The 27,962-nt window shown below is 40.4% G+C and overlaps 1 protein-coding gene across 16 annotated transcripts in view; it reads right to left on the minus strand.

Annotated features, from left to right (window-relative positions):
• The window catches only part of NFIA (nuclear factor I A), a 607,688-nt gene that overhangs the window by 111,042 nt on the left and 468,684 nt on the right, over positions 1-27,962 (minus strand). For all 16 annotated transcript variants that reach the window (XM_045386128.3, XM_074005410.1, XM_065521609.2 and 13 more), the window contains 2 exons: positions 21,693-21,767; positions 2,329-2,446 (listed from right to left, as the gene is read on the minus strand). In XM_045386128.3, coding sequence (XP_045242063.1) covers positions 2,329-2,446; positions 21,693-21,767 — 193 coding nt within the window. The remainder of the gene's footprint in view (positions 1-2,328; positions 2,447-21,692; positions 21,768-27,962) is intronic.

Consider the following 27,962-nt stretch of genomic DNA (forward strand, 5'->3'; position numbering starts at 1 on the left):
CTTACTAATAGTGTTCGCTGCTGAATGGGAAGCGTTAGACGCTGTCACTCAAGGGACTCACCGTCCAGATGCGGAGGCTGCACACGTGCAGGCCTCAAAAATGGTAAGAACAACTCAAGACGGCAAACGCTAAGTGCCAGGGAGGAGTAGAGATGCTAGAAACTCCTTTTTTAGGACCTCATATTCTATTGTTCCTCACGAAAAGAGTCAGTCCTATTCTCAAGAGGATTCTGAGTGAAAAGAGCACATTTTTAAAGTTCCAACAGACCTGAGTGTGAATGGAGACTCCTCTATTCACCAGGACTGTGACTTTGGGCAAGTGACTTAACTTCTCTGAGCTTTGTGTTGCTCCACTGTTTAAATGGCGACACTGTGTATATTGTAAAATTACTGTGAAGAATAAATCAGAACAGGCATACAACTCACCTAATATGGTGCCTGCCACAGAGAAAATGATCCATTAATATTGGCACAGCAGGAAGATATACTGATTGGTGAACATTTCTATATATGAATCTGAGATATTCTTCTGGGCACACTTTCTAACCTGTACATCGTTAATTCTGCTGAATCTATGTATTTAAAGAATTTAAAAAATCATCCTAGGAAGAGCCTAATGAGAGTAAAACAAACATATTACCAGGTTATTAACTACTGATGCAGGCTATAATTAGCTCCTTATCAGGGTTAGTTATTTACAGAATATGAGAACGATACTGGCCTTTTAAATGACATTCATAATGAGCTTTCCTCTCAGAGAGTCACAAAAGATAATAAAACATAGCTGGAGAATTGTGTGAAAACGTAAAAAGCGGGGAACACTGTTTGGGAGGTGTATGGTACATGTACAGCACACACATGAAAAACAAACAGCCCATAAACTTTTAAATTAATCACTGCCTACAAGCATTTGCAAAGCTTTTTCATGTTGACTGAGTGCAGTTACACACAATGTCTCTTCCATCAGCAAACATTCGAAATCCTCAAAATGTATTAACACCCGAATGTATTCACAATCTCTTTCTTCTATTATAAATAGACTTTGGATGTGTGACTTTTTTGTCCCCTTGAGGAGCTGATACTACAGAGAACTAAAGGGAACATTTAAACAACATGAACGACGACGGTAGGATTTGGTAGTTATACTAAGGGAATACCTGTTTCTTTAACTGTCTTCAAGGTATTAGTGATGACTAAGTTGATTTTTTTTGAAAGTAGTGATGTTTAAAATATATAAAGGCAAGGTAAGAACGAGTGTGCACCAAGGAAAATTTCGACAATTTGGGCATTGTTTTAAATCATAAGACTCAGGTACTTGCTTTAGGAGGAATATGCCTTTGTCAGACATTTTTCTGCAAAGTGTACAAACATTAAAGATCGTTCTGCACCATTCTATTCTTTGTTGTCACAGTCCAGTGCTAAAGCCAATTTGTCAAAGAATACTGTGGGTTTAATGCCTAATCCCTTTCCCTCTGGTACAGGTTATCTAGAGACAACACAATCTTGCAAAAATGTTTCATTTTGATTTTGGCTTTGTGACTTTAAGGACAGCAAGAACCCCAGAAACGTTATCAGGTTACACTACTCTAGCTTTACTGTTTTTAAGGTCTCTCAATACAATGGCATCTGTAGTCTGGCCCCATCCTCACTTGAGGTCATGCAAGTGACTGCTTCCATTTGTATAATCTCACACCAGGATATCAAATGGGTTTCATCTTTTAGGGCAACTCCAGTAAACTGGATATTGAGAGCTCTGGGGTCTCAGTGGGAAAAGAGCTGGCACTGAGCTGTAATGTCTGCTGTGGGCATGACACTGGGACTGTCACCAGTGTTCACTTCCTGCCAAACAAGCCAAAACATATGCCCTTTGCTGCAGTCCAGCCTTGTCCTTCATTTCCTGAGAACATGTTATGTTCATCATCCATCCTTCCTCCATGCCTCTGCTCATTTTTCACCCCACCCAGAATTCCATTCCTTTTCCTTTTGATCTCACCAACCCTAACCAACATTTAGAGCTGGAACCATGGTATTCTTTTTGGATAAAGCTCTCTTTAACTAATTTTAGCCTGTGTCACACAATTTAGCTCAGTTTTTTACTGTGTTTGTGTGTGTGTGTGTGTGTACGTGTGTGTGTGTATTTAACCTTGCTACATGCATATTTGCTTTATCTCCCCAATGAGACCGACAGTCTGTTGGGGCTGAACCCACTACTTTGGTATCTTCTATCACTAAAGGCGCATTGCTAAATGCATAGCGGGCCCAGAGTTAAAATCAAGGTGTTATGCAACCATGTAGCATAACTTCTTTAAGAGCTGCCAATCAAATTACCTCGTAGAGGATGTGCTGGGTAAAGACCTCCTCATTGCTCCTGGACTCATGCTGTAGTATGAAGAACTTTCCAAATCTGAGAGAGAAAAATTTGGGCCAGTTCCTGCAGCTATTGGTGCTAGAATTAAGAAAACAAACAAAAACCAGTTAAATTCTGTGCATATAAAATCAATGACAGCATACTTCAGTGTTGCATTTAGCACATTTTTTTTTTGCATTTATATGGTAAGCTAATCGAAAATAATCAGTAATAAACTGACTCCAAAGGAATACTGACTAAAAATAGTCTATACGGGAAAGGCATATTTTTTCTAATATATTTTTCATCTTTTTATGTAATAGTAAATTGTCACCGAGGTTGCAACATTCTTGGATGCTTTTAACAAAAATACTTCCCCCACATTTTGGTCTTAAACTTTTCTGGAATGAACAGCCAAAACACTCCTTAGGCTTGTCTAACTTTATCTGATCCTGATAGCTTCTACTCATCTGTATTTTGGAATTCTGTTTTGAACTTCGGTGAGAACAAAGTCATCTTTCTAAGCTGCCCATTCTCAGTTTCTTCTAATATGAAATGTGTGGTTTCTCTTTACTCTGAATCACCTCTCCATCTTGCATACATCTTAACTGAATATTTGCCCAACCTTGTAATTTAAGGCAGGCTCATAGTTTTTATGAATAAAGTTTTACTGGAGCAGAGCCATGGCCTTTCATTTCTACATTGTCTATGGCTGCTGCCCCACTACACCATCAGAGACAAGTAGCTGCAACAGAGACCATATGGCCCACACAGCCTAACATATTTATTAGCTGACCTTTTATAAAAGAATTTTCTGATCTTTGATTTAATTTTGATTATTTGTGATTTTCAGAAATGACTCTTGTGTGAGACTGATTCCTTGTATTTTCTATCTTTCAGCCTGGATACCTTTTTGACAGTAGATTAATAAATGTTTTCCAATGGACAAATAACAAGTACCAATTTTATCAAACAACTCCGTAAAATTAGTGGTGTAAATTATTAGTGCAAATAATCTTTCTGAAAGATTACGTAAAAGCAGGAAAAACAGATACTATATAGAGGCACTGGTTTGAGAGCTAAGCCCACATAATTTGATACTGGAATAAATAAATTACAGGTTAGTATCCATCAGAAGAAATAATAAGGGTCATCATGAACCAGAGACATTTATTCATCCAATGGATGCTTACTGAGAGCCTGCGACTGCCAAGAACTATGCTGAGTGAGGAAGGCACTCAGATGAAAGACATGGTCCCTACCCCTAAACGGAAAGGAAAGTCTGACAGATTAATTTTTTAAAAGTCTGAGAAGTCATTTGATAGGACTACAGGCACTCAACTTACAATGAGGCTATGCCCTGATAAACTCATCGTAAGTTAAAAATATCATCAGTTGAAAATGCAGTTAATACTCCTATTTTATAACGAAGTGTTGAATATCTCATGTAACTGATTGAATATTGTACTGAACGTGAAAAACAGAGTAACTGTATGGCTACTTGAAGTATGATTTCTACTGAACGCATGTCACTTTCTCACCATCGTCAAGCTGAAAATTTTAAGTGGAATCATTGTAAATGGGGGACCATCTGCATTCCTAAATTGAAGTGGCTGCAAAGAAGGGGGTTATTTAACACAACCTGGGGATAAGAAGTTCAAGGAATGGCCTCAGAAAATATGAAGCCTGGAAACAATGTTAAAAGGACGAGGAGGAATTACGCAACTGAAAGGGATGGAGGACTTCTAGGCAGAGGAAACAGCATCAAGGTAAGACAGCAGAAAATGTTTACTGGATTTCTGAGAGCTTGGTATGACGACATAGTGTAGAATACACGGGAAAGAGGAAGGATGGTTAAGGTCGGATTATGAAGGATCTGGTAGGTTTTTCTTTCTTTTTTTTTAAGAGACAAGAGCTCACTTTGTCACACAGGCTAAGTGCAGATGCAGAGGTGTGATCAAAACTTACTGTAGCCTTCAGCTCCTGGGCTCAAGCAATCTTCCTGCCTCAGCCTCCCGAATAGCTGGGACCACAGGTGTGCTACATCACACCCAACTAATTTTTAAAAAGTTTCTTTGGTAGAGATGGGGTCTTACCATACTGCCCAGACTGATATTGAACTTCTAGTCTAAAGCAATCCTCCTGCCTTTGCCTCCCAAAGCACTGGTATTACAAGCATGAGCCAACATGTGCCCGGTGGGATCTGGCAGGTTTCTTTAAAGAACATAAATTTGAATTCAGCAGATTGCCAAGTTTATAAGCTATTAAAACATTTACCTTACCCCACTATAACTGGAGATTATATTGTCAGCATCTAATATAGTCCCTGACACCAGGAGGCAGTCAGTAAACACTAGTCAATGCAACGGGTTGCTGCATTGAGTTATATTCAATAGTGAAAGAAGAACCAGCAAAGTACAGGAATGCTATCATCAAATTTGCATTTATCACCTAGAAAGATCCGTCTGTCATGAGGGTAGGCATGGAGAGGAAAGGGTGGGGGGCGCTTGAAGAATATAATCGGCAAACCAGAGAGTCCACTGGGACATTTGTGCAAGGTATAGTGGGGATGGGGTCTAAACTCAAAGGATGGAAAGGAGGAGCCTGATATAAGTTATTCAGGAGTACTGACTGGCTGGGCACATGTGTGGTGGCCCACACCTGTAATCACAGCACTTTGGGAAGCTGAGGTGGGAGGATTGCTTAAGACCGAAAGTTCCAGACCAGCCTGAGCAACATAGTAAGACTGTGTCTCCACACACACAAAATTATTTTTAATTAAATTAGCTAGGTATAGTGACACGTGCCTGTAGTCCCAGCTACTTAGGAGGCTGAGGCGGGAGGATCACTTGAGCCCAGGAGTTTGAGGCTGCAATTAACTATGATCATGCCACGACAACTCCAGCCTGGGCAATGGAGTGAGACCCCATCTTGAATAAAAATCTTGGAAAACAAATAAATAAAAAGAAGACATGCTGACTTCTTGACTGTTGTAATACTGGGAACAGGGGAGTTTGGGATAACTCCCAGGATCAGCACTTGAGAAACCAGGTGAATTGAGGTGCCATAATGGAACTATGGAATCAAGAGACGGTATGAGGGAATATAAGAATTTCTAAGAAAAAATAGTTATTTGATTAATAGCAATGAATAAACCCTAATCACAACTGTCAGTATATAAAAACAGTCACTGCTGAAAAAATCGAAGACTGAAATTCACATCTACTTTCTGAAATTCAAACACATCTCTCAGTAACAGGCTCTAAGGGAGGAAGAGCCTTTCGTTTAAAAAAAATGGTGAGGCTTGACAATAAGTGTAAACAGGGTTCTAATTAATAATGCTGACCATCATCCCCTAATTTGCTTTTTATATTACATTTACTTGCATAATTTCCCCTTTAATTTTGTGATATTTTCAGTATGAAATAGGCCGTGGAGGAGAGGCGAGGGAGATTACTCAAAGATGAGCCTAGATCACTCACCCTCACTCCCAGCAGGCTGACATACGGTAGGTACTTAATGCTTTGTGCCTTCCTGGAGATTAGAGAGCCACGCCTCTCATTAGCTGAAGAAGAGTTATCAGGCTAATCAGTGTCATAGGTCTGGATTTAGATGTTTTTCACAAATATCAAAAGGGAGATGAGGCCTCAACTGGGTGGAGAAGTCGTTTCATTCCTGAGCATGGCGGACACTGTCTGGCCCTCACTCCCTTGCTTTTGGAAGGAGAGGAACACAGAGCAAAGTGTGAATGTGAGGGACTGGATCAGACAGAGAGAAGAAGAGGCCTCCTAGCTCATGGTGAACATCCAGATGCACTTATATTTAATACTTTATCCTAGAAAAACGTCTTTTGTCTTATCTTTTTTAAACGTCAAGAGAGCCAGAATAGGGGAAGAAAAAAAAGCCTGTGTAAACATGGTGTGCCCACCTTCCAGATATTAAAAAATAATTAAGTCCACATAAATGGGCTTAGCTTGGCCATATATATACTTCCTGTGAACCACTTAAGTATACTGTAATTGTAATGTGGCAAATGGCACCAGGTGGCCTGGCACTTCCCAAAAGTGTCTATCTGACTTCTGATGAGCAACTTGAGAGCTTGGCAAACTGGTTATGCGTGTCTTAAAACATCACTAAGTTTCTGAAATGAGAATGGGTTTCATAACCTGAGTTAAATAATCCTAGTAATTCACAGAGCCAAACTCTGCCTTCTTCAAGAGTCTTATCAAGGAACATCCCCCTGCGACTGCCTGTAGGTATGAATCACATGGACAGCTGGCTTATCGGGTTGGATTCTGACTCAGTGACACTGTCACAGCCAAAGAGAAAGCTTCGCACCTGAGGGGAGCAGTCCCTGTCAAAGTATCCCTGCAATGGGTTGGGTATTCTCAGTATCTCTAATCTGGAGAACAGAAAGAGCTTTAGACAGGTCATGAAGAACTCAAGAGGTGGGCTTTAGGCAGGCCTTTTGGAGCACCCATCATGCCACGTTTTGATAAGCACTTTATTTACTGTACTTAATTTCATTCTCAAACTTAAAAATGCATTTTCTAGATGAGGAGAATGAAGGCTTGGAGTGAGATTAAATAACTTGTCCTCGATTACAGAAAGACAAAAAGAGAGAGTCAGGGTTAAAATGTAAGGACGCTGACCTCAAAACCTGGGCTTTTCTTACTGCACCACACTGACTCCCACATATAGTATTTGCCTTAAACTTGAAATAATAAAAAGGTACACAGTGTCTCTGTCCCCAAAAGGTTTACAACCTAAGTGGTATACTAAAATAATACCTTAATATCTAATGCAATGCCGAACATGCTAAATTTCATAGGAAAAGTGTTATGAATGTGCTAGGAAAGTTCAAAGGAGTCATAGATCCCACTGGCTTGTGAGATCAGAAAAAGGTTTGATTCCAGGAAGAGTGGGCACTTAAACTGAGCCTTTAAGGATGGTTCAGATTTAAAGAGGCACAGGAGACAGGAAAGGCTTTCTTGGCAAAGGACAAAGTATGTGCATAAGTTTGGAGATAAGAAGTAAAGTGGGCTGCGCGCGGTGGCTCACACCTGTAATCCCAGCACTTTGGGAGGCCGAGGCAGGTGGATCACAAGGTCAGGAGATTGAGACTGTGCTGCCTAACACGGTGAAACTCCGTCTCTACTAAAAATACAAAAAATAAGCCGGGCATGGTAGTGGGCACCTGTAGTCCCAGCTACCTGGGAGGCTGAGGCAGGAGAATGGTGTGAACCCGGGAGGTGGGGCTTGCAGTGAACCAAGATCGCACCACTGCACTCCAGCCTGGGAGACAGAGCAAGACTCCGTCTCAAAAAAAAACCAACAAAAAACAAAAACAAAAAAATGAGTACAGTGAGTGATCTGTGGGATCCAGGACAGTTTCTGAATAGGGAAGTAATAAGATCACTGCAGACCTGGGAACATTCATAAGGCAACTGATATGGTTTGGCTCTGTGTCCCCACCCAAATCTCTCCTTGAATTGTAATTTCCACATGTCAAGGGTGGGACCAGGTGGAGATAATTGAATCATGGGGGCAATTTCCCCCACGCTGTTCTCGTGACAGTGAGTGAGTTCCCACGAGATCTCATGGTTCTATAAGGGGCTTCCCCCTTTACTCGGGACCCATTCTCTCCTGCTGCCCTGTGAAGAGGTGCCTTCTGCCATGATTATAAGTTTCCTGAGACCTTCCCAGCCATGTAGAACTGTGAGTCAATTAAACCTCTTTTGTTTACAAATTACCCAGTCTCGGGTACTTCTTCATAGCAGCAGGAGAACAGACTAACACAGAAACCATATTCAGAATGCTTGGAAGGGGGCTAAGATTCTGGAGGTAGGGAAATCAGAAGATTGATTCAAGTGTCCCAGCAGGAGGGAATGGAGGCCAAGACTCTGCTGTTGGGAAAGAAAATATAATTTTTACAATGGATATTTGACAACTCCTCCAGGAGAGCAAACAGGTCTAAAAGACCTGTTCCAAACTGTGCACTTGAAAGGGCATAAATAAATGATCATATTCTTCTAACAAATATAAAACATCAATAAGATATATGTAACGCAGTATACTTTTTAACTAATAATGGCATTAAGTCCTTCTTTTGAAAAATTAAGAAACTAATACAAGTTGTGGAGGGTTAAATGATTTGTCCAATGTCACATAAATTCTGGCCTACCCAGGTTATCACATTGGGTTTCTGAAGTTAAAGACTAACTGCCTTCTGGTGTGCTACAGAAATGATGCAGCCACTGCCAATCAAATGTGGAGACGTTAGGGCAGGACTGGACCAAGCACAGCACTGCCTCTCTGTTCCATTTATTGTGAAATCCAGTTTTGCTCCATTTGTAATTGACTCTAGGCTTTATCATTCTTTGTCTCATATGTAACATTTTCTCCCTATCTAGGTTGAGATGCGTTTTGAAGGTTATAAAGAGATATCATGGGGCATAAAAAACGCTAGTCTAGGATGGGGAGAGATTGTCTAGATTCCCAGTCCTGCCAATAACCACCTGTTTACTTGTTTAAGTTGCTGAAACTCTTTGGGCCCCGTAATTCTAATAATAATTATGGCAAAAACGAACTGCCACCACCACCACTAACCACTGCTGCCACCATCACCATCACGATTTATTAGGCATCATTTATGAACCAGAAGTTGGGCTAAGGGTTTTAAGCACATCATCCCATTTACTCCTCACCACAAGTCCCCAATTTTTGGCACCAGGGACCGGTTTCATAGAAAACAATGTTGCCAGGGATCAGAGTAGGGGGGTAATTTCGGAGTGAAACTGTTCCCCCTCAGATCATCAGGCATTAGACTCTCATAAGGAGCCTGCAGCCTAGATCCTTCGCATGTGCAGTTCACAATAGGATTTGCATTCCTATGAGAATCTAACACTACCACTGATCTGACAGGAGGCGGAGCTCAGGGAGTAGTGCTCACTCACCGGCCGCTCCCCTCCTGCTGTGCAGTCCGGTTTCTAACAGGCCACTGACTGGTACTAATCTGCAGCCTGAGCGCTGGGGAATCCCGATCCTCACCATACCACCAGGAAGGAACTGAGGCACAAAGAGGTTGAATAACTCTCCCAGGTCATGAACTCAGAGGTAATACACATGACCTTTAATCCTACAGATCCTAGAGCTCCCTTTGACCACAGTTTTGTGTACACAGTTGATCATCAATAAATATGCTTTGAATTAAGGAGAGTGAATAATTACCCTCCCTATTTGCCCCCTCTAAACTTTAAACAATACCAAATGAAACTCAGAATTCTATAAATACATATACATCGTGTGGAGGGGCTCCCCAATTTTCTTAAGTAGTATTGTAATGAATGAATCTGAAGTATTTTGCTCTATCGAGGAGTTTTTCTCAAAAGGTTAACTTTTGGAAATTGTCTCTTCAGATATTATTTCCAAGTCATTCATCCTCTACCCCCGCCTCTTTCCTGTCATAAGGAGAATGTAGTCTTTGTGTCATTTCTTAATAAATGGTTTGCTATTAAGGAATCATTATAATAATGTAGGCTACTGGAAGAAAGGGGTTATTTTAGTAGCCATCCCTCTTAATGACCTGCTCTTCTGTACACATTAGTAGTTGGATAAGGTTGTGGTTATTGAACTTCTGCCATCCACCAGAGACAAGCTGCTCAGGCTTGCATTGTTGGAAAGAGAGGATGATGGAAAAAATTTCTATACAAATTTTTGAGCTACTCTGCCTGAGAGAGTACAGTGTGCTAAGTTTCCAACTTGTTCAACAGAAGCCAGCAGGGAGCATTAACGAAATGACTAGTTTGTCCAACCTACGGTTAATAGTACATATCCTCGGAGAGGCTGTATTCAGTGGAATTCAACAATATTTATGGGGCACTTTTAGTGAGCCAGGCATCATTTCAGATGCTTGAGAAACATCAGTGGACAAGATACAAAAAACCCCTGCCCTTGTGGGGCTTACATTTCAGAGACTGACCATTATTGTCCCTTCTTCAAATCTGTATGGCCACTGAGGAATATGAAAGAACGGCAACAACTCAATTTCCAACTTATAACTATGAAAAAATGGAGATACATTTTTCTTCTGATTACATGATCTAAAACACTCAGTGAGACTTTGGGAACTTGTACTTTAAGACTGGGGGGAAAAAGTCCAATAGCAGCACACAGTTCTATGGACCCAGCACAATTTAGTGTTGTTTTGCATTCCAGTGGCAAAGATCTTGTAAGAAAGTTCATGTCACTGGCACAAAGGGACTGAACATGGGAAAATACTTGTTCTTCTTTCTATCAAAGGCACAGTTGTAAAACGCACAATGCTATGAAAACTCAAGCAAATCTGGAATCATCGTTAAAGGGAATTAACTTGGAAAGTAATTTATGGCAAGAAAATTCAACTCCTTTGTTATCTCCCTTTTACCGTAATATGCTTCCTGAACACTGCCTATGAGAAAGGGCTTTTAGAAAGAAAAAAAAATAAGTATAGTAAAAATTAACTCATTTTATCAATTTGTGCTCTCTGCCAGAGTTTCCTGACTGTGGCTACGAGAGGCTGTAAAACTGATGAATTTGCATGGAAAAAGAAACCACTGTAAGTAATTTGTGTAAGAGGTAACACGAACATAGACTGCTATAATTCAGACGCCCTGCAGATAGCAGACTGCTGCAGTGTGAGCAGTTATGGGTTAGAAAAATGACCACACTGCAGTCAGTCTGACTTGAATGGAAATCAATCATAAAGGTACTTTCTCTGCAGCTTCTACGCCACAGTCTTCAGCAACTCCTTTGCCAAGCAGATTTCTGGTCTGTAAACCCTGTGCTGATCTCCTGTTTTCCACTTTTCCTTTCTAAAAGGTCTGACCAAATGCAGGCTAAGAGTATGGTTTTCCAAACAGGAACATTAAAAAAAGGCATTGAACTAAAACAAGGATTTCCCTCTACGTGAAAATGAACTCGCCTGCTATTAAAAGATTTAACCAATGCTTTTTATGAAATGTAGTATTAGGTGCCAAAAGCCAGTAGAATATTTTTTAACCCCATGAAAGGCATCCGCTAACACAGACAGAGCCTTATTTTCACACATCCATGTCTTGTGGACACATGTTAAGGAATACATATGTGGTGGCAGAAGGAGAAAAGGGAGGTGAATAGAGGAATTTTCATTTTTCAAAAAATCTTTCTGTTTCATTAAAATAGGAAAAATCCACCGATACATTTTCCCACCCCATTCCAAATCAGGAAGATAATTTATCTTTGACAGATAATTACTGTGAGTTTAATTGGTAAATTAAGTGTATTCAGGCATTTTATTGCCATAAAATAAGCTCAGTCTTAGATCTCAAGAAACTTAGATATGTACTCTACAGAGGAAAAGTCTGTCTCCTACTTATTTTTGTATTCTCCTCAGTACACAGTGCAGGGTGCTTCATATATTACACATATGCACCAAATGTTTACTGAGCTGAACTAAAATTACATGAGCTTGTTAATGAAAAATAGCTAAGAGCTAATATTTATTGAGCATTTATTACATGCCAGGCAATGTGCTAGGTATTTTACCTGACTCAACTCATTTAATCTTTGCATTATCCCTACGGAATATGTATTTATATTATTCTCATTTAGAAACGAGAAACTACACTGTGGGTTAAGTAACATGGTCAAGATCACGCAACTAAGTAAGTGACAGAGGAAGGGCTTGAATGTAGACATTTCCTAGATATCTGTTCAGAGAAACAGGAGTGAAATCCACATTTCTAGTGCTGCTGTCTTTCCTTTGTCATCAGTTATGAGGGAGATAAATTCAACAAGTTTAAATGGAAGAATAATTATCGCCCACACTTATGTGGCAAAACTTCTATCTCATCATTCTCCTTCTCGCCTCTCTGCTTTTGCAGGTCTTAAACCTTACAAGCATCAGCAAGAGTTCCACTGGATGAAGGGCCCTGCCACCTGGTCTAACAGAGCAGTCCACAGAGGGGTTAGCAATGCTGACTGATCTGCATTAGTGCCTTCTGCCTTGGGGACCGAAATTGATTTTCTGCATTTTAGAGTATCATCATATCTTAGCTTTTGGTTGAGGTCAAATGTGGTACCCGTTTAATATCTGATACAGCCTCAGTCATGGGATTAAGTCTTCTCTGACAGGGGTGGGATTTGATGGCCTAAGAGGTCTTTTCCCCACAGTGATCTATAAAGCAGGGAAGGGCTAAGCTAAACATAAGCCCCACAACCAATAGCGCACTGGGGCTACTTGACCATTAGCTGTTAGGAAACCAAACTGTATCAACAGGGTCCTATCCCAACAATTGACTAATCCAGCTGTCCAAAAAATAAATAGTTTTCAATATTTCCACCAATAACTTCCATTTTTTTTCTCCTCCACCTAGTGAAAAATCCTGGGTATTAACATGTACTCATATTAACCACAGACTGGATTAGCTCAGTTCCAGTATTCGACCTACGTGAGGTTTTGCTGAATGTGGACTCTACCAGCCCCATTCTAGCCACGCTAAGATGGTCAATACCAACAGCCCTTCTAATCGGCAAGAGTTAGCTATGATAATATACTCCAGCCAAATCTCAATAATATTTGTGGCCCTACTGCAGGGTAATATAGGATTTCTCCTAAGCTTCTGGAAGTCACAAAAACCCCTTTTAGTTTTTCAGTGTTACTACTGGATATGAATATCCACCATGAAAAAGTTGAGGCTTATGAGTGCATAAATAAAGGTTTATTAAAAAGCACATTATTTAGCTGGGCACACTGGCTCATGCCTGTAATCCAGGCACTTTGGGAGGCCAAGGCAGGCGGATCTCTTGAGCCCGGGAGTTTGAGACAAGCCTGGGCAACATGGTAAAACCCTATCTCCGCAAAAAATACAAAAATAGTTGGGTGTGGCAACGCATGCCTGTGGTCCCAGCTACTGGGAAGGCTGAGGTGGGAGGATCCCTGGGGCCTGGGAGGCGGAGGTTGTAGGGAGCCATGATTGTGTCACCACACTTCAGCCTGGACAACAGAGTGAGACTTTGTCTCAAGAAAACCCAAACAAACCACATTGTCAGTAATGACCTGTAGCATGCTTCTGCCATTCATAGGGAATTTTGACTCATAATATGAGTGAAAGCAAAATTTAAAAATACTGTAAAACTAAGTACGACTTTTCAGAATGCTGGTACAGATAACCCAGGTGGGGTCTGCCACTTAAAAAGTTGCTAATGTGTCAGTGTTAGATTGAGAATTTTAAAAGATTCTGCTATCCATGAGATATCTTAGGAGAACAATTTCTAGAATAATGCAGAAACACAGGCTCTGGCTGAAAATCTGAGGAATAAGAGTTTTCTGGTTTCCTAAAACAGAGGAATGAGGTCTAATACTGGCATGCTCTTACTCTATTGGAATTACTCACTCCGTAAGGGTCACCAGAGTGGTGCTTCTCATAAATTGGTTGTTAGAACATGAATTCTAAAATTGGCCCTTCTTAATTTATACACGCGCACACACATGCATTTTCAATACATTTACTGATAGTGGTCAGCTCCAAGATTGGCTCTGAGCACACAGTGAACAAAGATCGGGGCTGAGGCTCTGTTCAGTAACTGTGGTGGTTATCACTGCTGAGCATCTACTCTGTGGCGGACGCTAGGCTATCTGTCACTTAACCCTCATTACACTCCTGAGACGTATTCCTATTTCCAGTACTTGGACTTAGGCTTGGCACACAGCTAGGACTTCATGAACATTTGCTAAATGAATAAATGATTGTAACCTAGAAGAAAACACAGCCAAGAGGGGTTAAATATTGCCCAAAATTGATAAGTTGAAAAGCTCGATTCCCCAACTCTATATCCTGTACTGTTTTACAATACCATGCTGCCATCTTGAATATAGGTTTTATACTTGACACATAGGAAGCATAACTGATGAATGACCTAGAAATAGATGAACATACGAATAGAGACCACGACAACACATTAGTATGTACATCAAGGTGTATGTTGTGCTCCTCCCCAGTTCAAATCTTTCTAAGAAGAGAATTCATAGTCTGGTAAATTTAGCAGAAGCTTCAGCTGAGAACAGAGATCAAAAGGGCCCCAAATTCTGCCATGAGAACTCTCACTGCCAGCTCTAACCAGGAAGACTGTAGGAGTACATGCATGTAAGAGAAAGGACTAGACCTTCATGCAGAGCGTTGACTGAAGGATACACTACTGTCATAAGCTTATTCCTGCCATAGTTCTAATTTCAACAGCTCAGTGGTCCATGACTACTGCCAGAGCACATATCGAACACAAGGTATATACACCTTTTAATTTGTAGGGCTGAGTCAGCTGAGGACAGAGTCAGCCTAAGGGTGGGGACACTCTCACCTTACATGGCTTCATTAGGTGAGGAGGGTAGGATACGAAAAATCAAGCTTGGCCACCCATACTGTGAGCTAGGATTCCGAAGAAAGGGTAGTTTGATGAAAATTTCTATGACTGCCAGTACATTGCACTTGCTGCCAGCTTTACTACCCAAATATTCACCCCAAATATGTCAAGAAAATTAAAAGGAAAAAAATCACACAACGAGACATCCTCCTAAATTAATTCAATTTCAATATTTATTTTGAAAATTTATTGAATTATAGTAGAGGAAGCTGGCTAAATTAAGCCAGCCAGACTGTTATTTTTCTTCCTAAGAGTATGGCAATATTTATTATTTTACCTCTCTATGAGGGGTTGATTAAAACTAGAAAATGTAACATTTGCAAAGTCATAATATACTCCGAACAAGGTGGTTCAGATAGGGAAAATAAAAATATATAGGGGCCAATCAGAATTTTCTCTTCCAAAATTTAGATTTTCTTTAAAAACTACATTTGGAAATAGACATTATGATTTTTTTAAAGGGCCACCCACTCTTTTGTCTGCTCCACACTCTACCCTCACTCTAGAAGAGGTGCCATTGACTTCTACAGATATAAAATGTGTGATGTTCATTTTGAAATTACTAGTAGAGCCTGCTATTGACCATCTAATTATGCCGAGTTCCATTTATAAACATAGCTAACCACCAAGTTTATGGAGACTTTTTGTGCTGCTTTAATAGGATATTGATCGAGCACATAGTTTGAGTAGACTGCCATTGAATTGTGTAATGGCAAACAAAAGGCAAGGTCACAGCGACTGTTCATGCTAGGGCTGCAATCTATTTTTTACTATATTCTCTTTGTTTCTTCCTTTAATGCTCGAGCCCAAATGGTTTCTTTTGAAAGAAGATCTTGCTTAAGAATATAAGCTATTTTTAAAATTAATTTCCATGCAATGATCACAGCTATCGTGTTACTTAACACAGGAAAACCAACAGGCCATTCATTTAGAAAGAAAGTTTTAAATCTATCCCACTTTAATTAAGATCTAAAGTACTGCAAATGTTTAAATGGCACCCCAAATGACTCGGTGTCTGGAATTTCTTATCCTACACCCATTTCCTCATTAGTCCTTCTGAGCAAGAACATTTTGTATTTTCAAGTTTGGGCTTGTTCCTACCAGCGAGTTTCATTTTCTTATTGTGCCTTGTAGTGCAGTTCACTCTGTCTTAGAAGTTCCACCATGTCAGGTTAGAAGACTGCCAATAGTTCTTACTAAATTACTGGCCTGAACATCTAAGCATCTGAATATGGGTACCTGAAGATGCAACAAGGACCCAGAGACTTCAAAAAGAACTTTAGAAAGGAACTGCAATTTGGATGTGAATGGCAATTCCTGTGTGAAAATACAGAGAGTTCACATTTCTAAGGCAGAAAACAGCCACTAGGGTGCCACCTCATGCCAGGCTGAGGCATACGTCTGGTTCCATTCACTCCTACTCTCCATTGACAAACAACTCAGGAATCCTGTAGTCGACCCAGCAGCTGAGCTTTGTGGCAGAGCCAGGACAATTCAGCTGCTGGATTTTAATAGATTCTGCAGCACTGCAACAGGAACCAAAAATCAGTCTGGGTAACTGAGAGTGGTTTTCACACCCAAAGACTCTAAGGCTGGCCACAGTGTACTGAGAATCCTGGCTTTTCAAAATTCCAGGGCCATGAAGTCATCCTTAGCCACGAAGTTTACTTAACCCTTGCAGCCGGCTTGGGTGTACAAACCGCCGCTAGAAAATTAGAGCCCACCAGGCCAGAGTCACAATGGCCTGTGTGTATTTGCGGTTTTCCTCTTTCCCAGTGAAGTAGTTAGGGTTTCGAAGTCACTCCACCAAGTTCAAGTAAAATAGAGTCAGCAATTTGGAAGGAAATGGGCAGAAGTAGTGGATTTTTCAGGAGAACTTTCTGGGTTCATACCAGGAGTGATATTTGACAGCCTTAGAGCTCATACTTTGAGGGAAACACTGGTGTAAAATAAACAAAAGAGTGGGTGCTGACAGAGAGAGCTATCTAAGCAGCATCATTTAGCAGCTAGCAGAGTGGGCTCTCTTTGTAGCAACTTCAAGGGAAAGAGACCAAGCTAAAAATGCCTTGAGAAGGCTTTGTTTGAAAATGCAGCATCATGTAAGAGCCATTTCAACAGATGGTTCTTGTCTCTTTCCTCATAGTATTATGCTAAAACAACTTTAGTGATTCTGAACCACATTGTTAACACTTGTAAAACCCCCTTCCCCAAAGCAGAGAATACTTCGCTCTCTCTCTCTCTGGCACAGCGTCTAGTGGTCTGTATTTTCCTCCTCCCCTGGAACAAGGCAATAAATAATTGAGCTACTTTCAGATGGTCCTACCACATGGGGGGGAAAGTAGCAAGAGAACAAATATAGACTTTTGTACTATAGTACTTTCTTTGCCATGGAAGCAGAACTTTCCATTCTTGCCTTTCATAGTATTATGCTAAAACAACTTTAGTGATTCTGAACCACATTGTTAACATGGACTTTCATGGATGATAATGAAAAAAAAAATATTAAAAGGTGGTGGGCGGGAGGCAAGGAGGAGAGGGGAGTTCATGGAAGACTGCAGCTTCAGTTGGCCAGCAGGAGTCCCTGATTCCAACAGCTTCATATATCTGATCAGTATAATTCAATGGCAAGCATCCTTGTTGCCTAATCCCTCACCTCTGAGTTTGTCAGGCTAAGCCAGCAGCTTTCTCTTGAGTTTCTCCACCATTGCCACCTCGGTAGTAACACTACTAAAAACAACACACTTAGCACACAGTTATTTCAGTGAATCTGCATGAGGAAATACTGAAAGAGCACCTCCCTCCTGTCTTACATTTAAAAGGAAGAAAATGAAAAACAATAACTGGAAACCTAGTGAAAGTAAATATTTGCATTAGCAAATTTAAAAATCAAATACTAAAGATCCAGAAAGGCAGAAAAATCTCAAGCCAAGCCATCATTAATGATGACTGTGAAATTTCCAGTCCATATAAGTAGTCATAATTAGGGTATAATTGCAGGGGACTGGATGGGGCTGGGATACCGATAACAGAAGGTTAAGAAATCTGCAAAAGAGTCAGAGATTCTAGGACACTGAGACCATTAAAAACATCTAAGTAAAAGGCATAACTATGGAGAGAGTAAAAAGATCAGTGGTGGGGAGTGGGAGGTAATGAATAGGTGGAGAACGGGAGATCTTTAGGGCAGTAAAACTATTCTGTATGATACCATAATAGTAGTTACCTGTCACTATGCATTTGTCAAAACCCACAGAATGTACAAGAATGAACCCTAATGTAAACTGTGGATTTTAATTAATAATTACGCGTCAATATTGGCTCATGAATTGTAACAAATGTACCACACTAACAAACGATATTAACAATAGGGGAAACTGTTTGGGAGGAGGGGTATATGGGACTTCTGTACTTTCTGTTAACCTAAAACTGTAAACCTAAAAAACTGCCCTAAAAAAGAATAAAGTCTGTTAATTAAAAACGAACTCACACCTGAAAACAAATCCAGGAAAAAAAATGAAGTATCTTACTTGCTTTGGTTTACATGAAAATAGTTTTAACCTTTTTTTAAATGCACAAATTAATAAGCTGAAAGTGTATCAAATCAACAAGAACTGATTATTCAATAAAAGCACAGAATCCTTGGATGCCATTTAGTTCTATAATGCAATTATAGGAGAGGTTTTGATGAAAAGGTCGGCAGTCAGCTAGCTGAGTACAATAAAGGAAAAAGAGCAAGTTGCTTAACCTCTTGGAGCATCGCAGACTCCATCTATAAAAAGGGATGGTAACACCACCATGGGAGGATTGAATGAGATAATGTTTACAAAGTACCCAGCGCAATGCCTGGTACGTGGTATATGCTTGATAAATGCTAGCTACTCTAAATTTTTGTATTATATGACATCACACTCCTAACAGGGCCAATATCATGTGTTTAATCACTTTATGCGCCAGTTAGCTTATTTCTATTCAAGGATACAGAATGCACCCCAGGTCCACTCATCTGCAAAAAGCATCCACCACAGTTCTGAAATGGGTGCTTCTCTCTTCCCACATGGGGGAACAAGGAGGAGGGCAGCCTTGCAAGGCAATGCTGAGGGATTTCAACTCCCGCATGTGGCTTGAGTGTTAAGCCTTTCAGGAGGGTGTGTAGGTGAGGAAACCTGAGCTGGGGATCCTTACCCCAGCCGTCAAGGCAATCTTGTGAAATATACCCTGACAAACATAGATTATCTCTAAGAAAAAGGGGTCTCCTGACTACAGTCGACTAGTTTGGCCTGAAGCCATGATCGAGCTGACACAGCCCAGACCCACTCTTGCCAAACAGTTTCCGTCAGCATGAGGCCATGTGTGAGTGAGTCCCAGAGCGATTACACAGCAGTGTGCAGAATCAAAAAGCATTTGAGAGCCAAAGGATGTTCACGATGCCAGGTACTGGCTAAGCAACCCCCTAAGCGGGCACAGGAAACAAGTCCAGGTCCCTCTGCAAACTCAATCCCTGTCCAGCCATACTCTCTGGCACTCTTGAAGGCAGGTTTAGAATTCATTTGGCAGCCAAGCAATCTTAGACTGACCAGAGTTCTAATCAAACTTGGAACTGATAAGCTTTGGGATATAAGACCTTAAAAGGAAAGACAGGGAGTAGAAGGAAGAGGAGAGGCTGGGGGTGATTCTGTACTGTGTGGGCCTTCTCATACAACCCCCAGGCCTGGAACACTGATGGTAATGAGGACTAAATGTAAGAATTGCAGCACTCAGGGCAGAATAAAATGGCTAGTGCTCCAATCTTACGCTTAAAAGGATTTTCTTTTCACTCTTTAAGGCTATGTTTTAGATCCCATTGAGGGCTCAATGAATGTATTTCCCTATAATGCTACTACGACAGGTATGGTCTGATATACATATATATATATACACACACACACACACACACACACACACACACACACACACATATATATACACATACTCCCCATATTACTGTTATTAAAATTACAAGAAAATGTGATATTTATTGTGCTCAAAAGTCCTAAGAGTTATATATATACATACACACACACACACACACACACATATGTATATACACACACACACACACACTGATGCACTGTTATTTGTCTATGGCTGTGCTATAACTAGGGCAGCATATCCTCTCCAGCTTAACAAGGCAACATAGTGTCTACTTAACTTGTTGGTACTTTAAGTACACTTCAGTACCATGGCAGCAACCTCCCCATTCCAAGTCACGACCTGCTGCTCCTAATGTCTCATTCCTTAGGGTTCCAACTCTTCTACACTGGAATACCTCAGCATCAACCTGGGAGTCCTTGACTCCCACAATTCTAACACCGACAGTTACCTTCCCACTGTTTCCCTGTCTAGTCTCATGCCATAGATCTCTTCAAGTTCTTTTGAGCCAGTCTAAAAAGTACAGATTCTGGCCTTATAGAGACTCAGCTTAACGATTTATCCACTATTTGAATTTTTTGCTTGTTTGTTTTTTGAGATGGAGTCTCACTGTGTTGCCCAGGCTGGAGTGCAGTGGTGCGATCTCGGCTCACTGCAACATCCACCCCCTGGGTTCGAGCAACTGTCCTGCCTCAGTCTCCTGAGTAGCTGGGACTATAGGCGTGCACCACCTTGCCCAGCTAATTTTTTGTAGTTTTAGCTGAGACAGGGTTTCACCATGTTGGCCAGGCTTGTCTCAAACTCCTGACCTCAAGTGATCCGCCCGCCTCAGCTTCCCAAAGTGCTGGGATTATAGGCGTGAGCCACCGTGCCTGGCCTCACTGTTTGACTTTGGATAAATAACTTAAATAGACCCTCGATTTAACTCATCTTTAAAAATGGGGATAATTTCTTGTCTGAAAAGCTTATTGCAAGGATTAATTTATGCATCGTACACTAAGGCCTAGGACAGTGCCTGGCAGACAGTAAATGACTAGTAGTCATTAGATTCTCCCCTATTCCCACATTGTATATCACATTCTGTGCTCTCAAGACTCTCCTAGCCTATAAGTGACTGAAATAAGAACACAGAGAATCCAGGCTTTTTGGGACCAGTATGGCTTGTTTGACCTGACGTCGTGTCCTGAGATGGACCAGCTTACTCAGTTAATCTTGCAAGCCTGTAACACAGAGAATGGGGGGTATGAACCTAAAATGAAAATATTTCTTCTTACTCCAGCTCATTCCACAAAGGGCTGATGCTGCTCAAAACCAATTTTAAACATGTAAATTTTACCTACAAGTGGTATTTTGAAGTAGGTGGAGGGGTAAAACAAAATAAAATTTCAATATTTGGTATTTATTTTTCCTTCTTACTGGGACCTGGAACATCATAATCATTGAACATCAAAACCAGTTACTCTTTTAAATAAGAAAAAAGAGAGATTCTTAAGGGAAGGCAACTCTCTGTGTGTGTGTGTGTGTGTGTGTGTGTGTGTGTGTGTGTGTGCTAGATTATGTCATAACAAAACTACAATCAATTGAATGGGCCTTTGATCAATGGAGAAAGATGGTGACAGGCACTCTTCATTCACTGTTAGTGATTATTGACAAGCTGGTAATGATCATCCCAGACTGTGTCACTCATACCAAGGGCATTAGCATTTTTTAAAGGTCAAAAACAAATTCTTTTAAAATGCAGAATTTCTTAGACATCAGGGAAGCCTTGGAATATATGTGACCCTCAGGATTTTCGTCTTTCTTTTACGCCTCACATCAAAATAATGTTTAATTTTTCCTGATTTAAATTCTTGGTTGTCAAACAAACTGTGTGTCAAAATTCCTCCAATGGGTAAATGAAAAGGAGACTCTGAAGGCTTTTTTTGGTCTCTAGGGGTCCCAGGCAGAAAGCAAGCACCAACCAAGGCAAATCCGTACCACATGAAAGCAAAATTCTACTTACTCTGTGACACTCTTACTAGCTCAGTCACACTAAAAACACCTGATGTGACAAAACTGTCCTGGAAGCCCAAATGTCCTGGGGAGACAAAAACAAAAGAAAACAAAGTGTCATAAATACAAGACATTTGACAACAGAGCTTTAAATATTAGTTTCATTATGATTAACACATGTGGTGCCTCAGCTCCTTCTCTGCTCTCCTTAGGGTTTATGTGGGAGGGCACAGTCATTTAGCTATGCAGATAGATTTGTAGTTTGAATTTCAAGGTTGTGCAAAGCTATGGTACAACAACTGGCTGATTTTTGAAATGGTTAAAAAAAATTCAACAGGAAATCTGAAACAAAAGACAATTTAAAATAAATAGTTACCTTGGGTGACCTCTAAGACCTTAACAATTGGGATAAAAACAGCATATCTGAGAGTCACTAGGAGAGCTGCATTCCATAATAGTTTTTTAAACATTATTCTCTAAAGAAACATCTGATTGGAATTAGTTATCTATTCATTTAACTCAAACAAGATTTAAAGATGTTATTTTCTGGAGGCACCACAGGGTGAATTTTTAAAAAGTCAGAATAGAAAAAGCAAGCCCCAACCCACAAAACAGGAAAACAAATTCTTTTGAGCACAAATAAAAATTCAGATTATTTACACACACCAAATGTTTTTCGTGTCCATTGATTTTTTTGAGAAAAGGTAATAAATCCATGGTTCAAACATTGATTAATCTTTGAACTTTGTTTCTGCTTCATTTTTGCTGGATGCAATTAATTCCCTTTAAGACACCCGGTATCATGTCGATCACCAATTACTCATTTAATTTTATGATATATTCAGAAACATAGAACTTATAAACGACAAGGAACACATAATCTATGATATGTAGTTTCCGTGTGTGCCTGTACAATTTTCTGATTCTATGACTCTCACACAGGTAGATTCGATTCTAGTTGAGAGATCACTCCAAGGTCAGCTTAGTCTTTCCCTGCTTTAAAATCTGGGTCAACAAATTGTTGGTTGAAGGGATTTTTGAAATAATTGTTCTTTGACACAGGAAAGATACCTTGAGAAAATGCAATAAAAGAAAATAGACCAATCTGAATATATAACAATCCATAAACAAAGTTTGCGTTATTAATAAAAGCTAGATTTCATGCACTACTGAGGGAAAGCAAGTTTACCTGTGGCACTGTATATCCACCAGTACATTTACTAAATGTCATACACATAAACACATGCAAAAAGTTGCCATGTTTTGGAGGAGTATAAATGGACCTGCAAATTACTTGTCTTTTTTTTGGTTACACTGGATTTTTGCATAAGAAATTTCTACTGAGATTTTTAAAATTTTCAGTTAACTTTTATATCAAACACATAATCTATGGTATTTGAGATGAAACAGTTCTAAGTTTTAGGATAGACAATAATTGTAAACTGCTTTTTGAAATAAAATGGCAAAATTTTACCATCAAAGTGCTCAAGAAATGTCACCTCTCAAAACAACCCACACCCAGGTATTCAGTTGGCTTTGGTAAGCACCTAAGATGCTGTCTCTTAGATTAAGAGACCTGAGAAGTTAAAAAAAATTAATAAATAAATAAAATTCTCTAATGAGGTCTTGGCAAAACAGACCACAACATCTCTTTCTTATAGGGAGACCATCAACATTACATTTATCCCACAGATCACAGCGAAGGAAATCTAACCACAATGTACATTAAGGTTGACTTAAAACACATAGAACAATAACAAGGAAATTCATAGATGAATAGGAAAATCTGGGTTGATCTCCAGCTCCTGCTCATCCCTACCTTCTTTACTTGACTTACAGGCCGATACTTGTTTCAGTTCCAATCTTTGAAATTCCTTATTTTAAGGATGAACTAACATGAATTTCTGTACAGGGTGAATGTAAACACATGCAATTTAATCCTGCCACCAAAAAAAGCCAGCAATATATTTTAAAGGCTAAGCTGAGTTTGGTGCAAGGACTTGGGAATTGGGAAGACCCCTGCGTTCATTTATTCAAATTACCACCCTTTCCTGGTTGCCCCTTTTCTTGTGTCCACCTCTTAAATGCTGGTGTTCTCCAGGGTCTGTGCTCATCTCTCCTTATATGTGTGTGCAGGTGGTGGGGGGTGTCTATTTCTTAAGTTATTTTATCTACCTCCATGTCATCAACTAACAGTCTAGACTGTGATATTTGTGAAAACTAAAATAATATTTTTGTTTACCATTGTCTACTTAATGCCTGAGACAAAGCAGGTTAGTAAGTGAATATTTATTGAATGAGTAGGTGAATGAATCTACAGGCCAATGACTCTCAACTCTTTATCATTTACTGAGATCTATCTCCTGGGTTCCAAACCCATAAATCTAGGTATTTGTTGGGCATTCCATCCAGATAGCCCACAGGTGTTCTTAGACCCAACATGCCCAAAGCTGAATCCATTTTCTACTGCACCCCAAACCCGTTCTTACTCTTTTGAATTCCGTATTTCAATGAACCATTTGCCACTCATCTAGTTTTTTGGCATCATTCCTGCCTCCTGCCTCTGACAATCACCCACATCCAACCAGTCCCCGCTGCTTCTGTGATTCTTGACTCTATGTACGTCTCCATCGTCCTCCTGTGACTGTGGCTCAGGACCTTCCCACTTCACCAGCATGGCGGGAAAGCCTCCTAACTGTGCTCTCTATCATCTCTCTCGGCTTCTTCTCCAATCCCCTCTCCCCGCGTCAGCCAGGGCTGTCTCACAGACATGCAAATCTGATGAGTTATTCATTTATTCAATAAATGTTTACTGAGTTCCTACCATGTGCCATGCATCATAGGCACAAGATACAGTTCCCACCTTTAGGGAGTTTACAGAGACAGCCAAAAACATGTAAAAAATTACGGCCGGGCAAAGTGGCTCAAACCTGTCATCCCAGCACTTTGGGAGGCCAAGGCCGGTGGATCACGAGGTCAGGAGTTCAAGACCAGCCTGGCCAAGATGGCGAAACCTGTCTCTACTAAAAATACAAAAATTAGTTGGGCAAGGTGGTGAGCACCTGTAATCCCAGCTACTCAGGAGGCTAAGGCAGGAGAATCACTTGAATCTGGGAGGCAGAGGTTGCAGTGAGCCAAGATCGTGCCACTGCATTCTAGTCTGGGCGACAGAGCAAGACTCCATCTCAAAAACGAACAAAAAATACTTTAAAAATGATAGGCTGGGCATGGTGGCTCAGGCCAAGAGCAGTGGCTCACACCTGTAATCCCAGCACTTTGGGAGGCCGAGGCGGGCGGATCACGAGGTCAGGAGATCAAGACCATCCTGACTAACATGGTGAAACCCTGTCTCTACCAAAAATACAAAAAATTAGCCGGGTGTGGTGGCGAATGCCTGTAATCCCAGCTACTTGGGAGGCTGAGGCAGGAGAACAGCTTGAACCTGGGAGGTGGAGGTTGCAGCAAGCCGAGATTGCGCCACTGCACTCCAGCCTGGGTGACAGAGCGAGACTCCATCTCAAAAAAATAAAAATAAAGAAAATAATAATAATAATAATAAATGGAGGCCGAGCGTGGTGACTCATGCCTGTAATCCCAACACTTTGGGAAGCCAAGGCGGGCAGACTGCTTGAGGTCAGGAGTTCGAGACCAGCCTGGCCAACATGGTAAAACCCTGTCTCTACTAAAAATACAAAAATCAGCTGGGTGTGGTGGTGCACACCTGTAATCCCAGCTATTCAGGAAGCTGAGGCAGGAGAATCGTTTGAACCCAGGAGGCAAAGGTTGCAGTGAGCCGAGATCATGCCACTGCACTCCAGCCTGGGTGACAGAGTGAGATCCGTCTCAAAAAACAAAACAAAACAAAACAAAACATTATAGGCCAGGTGCGGTGGTTCATGCCTGTAATCCCAGCACTCTGGGAGGCTGAGACAGGCAAATCACCTGAGGTTGGGAGGTAGAGACCAGCCTGACCAACATGGAGAAACCCTATCTCTACTAAAAATACAAAATTAGCTGGGCGTGGTGGCGCATGCCTGTAATCCCAGCTGCTCGGGGGGTTGAAGCAGGAGAATTGCTTGAACAGGAGGCATAGGTTGTGGTGAGCCGAGATCATGCCATTGCACTCCAGCCTGGGCAACAAGAGTGAAACTCCATCTCAAAAAAAAAAAAAAAAATATATATATATATATATATACACACACACACATACACACACACCCACCCCATATATTTTATACATATATTTATACCATACATTATATATATATTTATACCATATATTTTATAGATATATGGTATAAATGATATGAAGGAGACAAATATCAAAAGTTTTAGAAAGGGTGGTCAGGGCAGGTCTTGTTTAAGAGCTGATATCTGAAAGATATAAAGGAGCCAAACAGGAAAAGGAGAAAGAGCTCTTCAGGCAGAGGATTAACATAAGCAATGGCCCTGAGGTAGGAAAGAGCAAGATGTTGGAGAAACTGAGACAAATCCGATGTGTTCTGAGCCCCTGCCCTATCAGAAAGCTTACAAGAAATATGCATCCAACAAAGGACTAGTATCCAAAATTTACAAGGAACTCAAATAAATCAGCAAGAAAAAAAACACATAATCCCATCAAGTAGGCAAAAGACATGATCAGACATTTCTCAAAAGAAGATATACAAATGGCCAATAAACATGAAAAAATGCCCAACATCACTAATCATCATGGAAATGCAAATTAAAACTATAATGAGATGCCACCTTATGGCCTGTAAGAATGGCCATTATTAAAAAGTCAAAAAAAAAAAAAAAGATATTGGCATGGATGTGGTGAAAAGGGAATGCTTATGTACTGCTGGTAAGAATAAGTACCATCTCTATGTGAAACAGCATGGAGATTTCTTAAAGAACTCAAAGTAGATCTACCACTTCATCCAGCAATCCCACTACTTGATATCTGCTCAAAGCAAAAGAAGTCAACATATCAAAAAGACAACTACATGCGTTTGTTTATTGCCACACAAGTCACATTTGCAAAGATGTGGAACCAACCTAAATGCCCATTGGCCAAGGAACGGATAAAGAAAATATGGTATATGTACTCCATAGAATACTACTCAGCCATAAAAAAGAACAAAATAATGTATTTTGCACCAACTTGGATGGAGCCAGAGGCCATTATTCTAAGTGAAGTAACTCAGGAACGGAAAACCAAATACCATCGTGTTGTCACTTATAAGTGGAAGTTAAGCTATGGGTGTGCAAAGGTATACAGAGTGATATAATGGACCTTGGAGACTCAGAAGGGGGTAGCTGGGTAGGGAGTGAGGGATTTAAAAAAGCCGAAATATTGAGTACAATGTACACTGCTTGGGTGAGGGATGAACTAAAATCTCAGACTTCACCACTGTACAATTCATCCATGTACCCAAAAACCACTTTTACCCCGAAAGCCACTGAAATATATATATGTAAATATATATTTTTATATATACTGTAAATCTTTGACAGAACTTCTTATTTCTGTCTCTCTCTCTGATTTTCAACAATATAGTTTAAACTAAAACTGAGCCAATCTGCACTGGGAAACCATTAAAATGAAAAAAAAATATATATATATATATAAAAAATAAATACATACATGTATATATAAGTAGATATATACATATCATATATACAAGTAGATATATACATATCTCATATATATATATATATATACACACACTTTCTTTTAAAGAGAAAGAATGCTTGCAAGAGCCCCACAGAATGTTCAGAGAACAGTACAAACTCCTTCCCATGGCATGGGACCTAGATACAGCCTCTGTTGACTCTCTCTCACTTCTGGCCCTACCCTTGGCCTAAGGGAACTACATGCTCGTTCGTCGTTGCACTGCTTCACTGCCATCCCCTGATACAGCTCCTTCTTCCTGAAACATCTGTTCTTCCTCCTCCTGGCTTAGCCAACTCCTAAAGTGTCTTTTAGAACTCAGCTTTGTTGTTACCTCTCACAAAAGTCTTCCCTGGCTGCCCTTACTCGATCGTAACTTTGTCTTTTTCTCACATCAGACTGTAAGCCCTCTGAGGAGGGGAAGTATCTTCTGTGCCTCTGGCCCTCCAGGTCCTGACACACTGCCTGGCAGGGGGTCAGTGTTCCTGAGATGCCTCGGAATGAAGGAAACTCAAACTGGGCTCACCTATGTCATTTTTCCTCTTGGTAAAATCTTTGGCAGAACTTCGTATTTCTGTCTCTTTCTCTCATTTCCAGCAATATAGTTTCAACTAAAACTGAGCCAGT

This window comes from Macaca fascicularis, chromosome 1 (genome assembly GCF_037993035.2).
Source record: "Macaca fascicularis isolate 582-1 chromosome 1, T2T-MFA8v1.1".
Taxonomy (NCBI): Eukaryota; Metazoa; Chordata; class Mammalia; order Primates; family Cercopithecidae; genus Macaca; species Macaca fascicularis.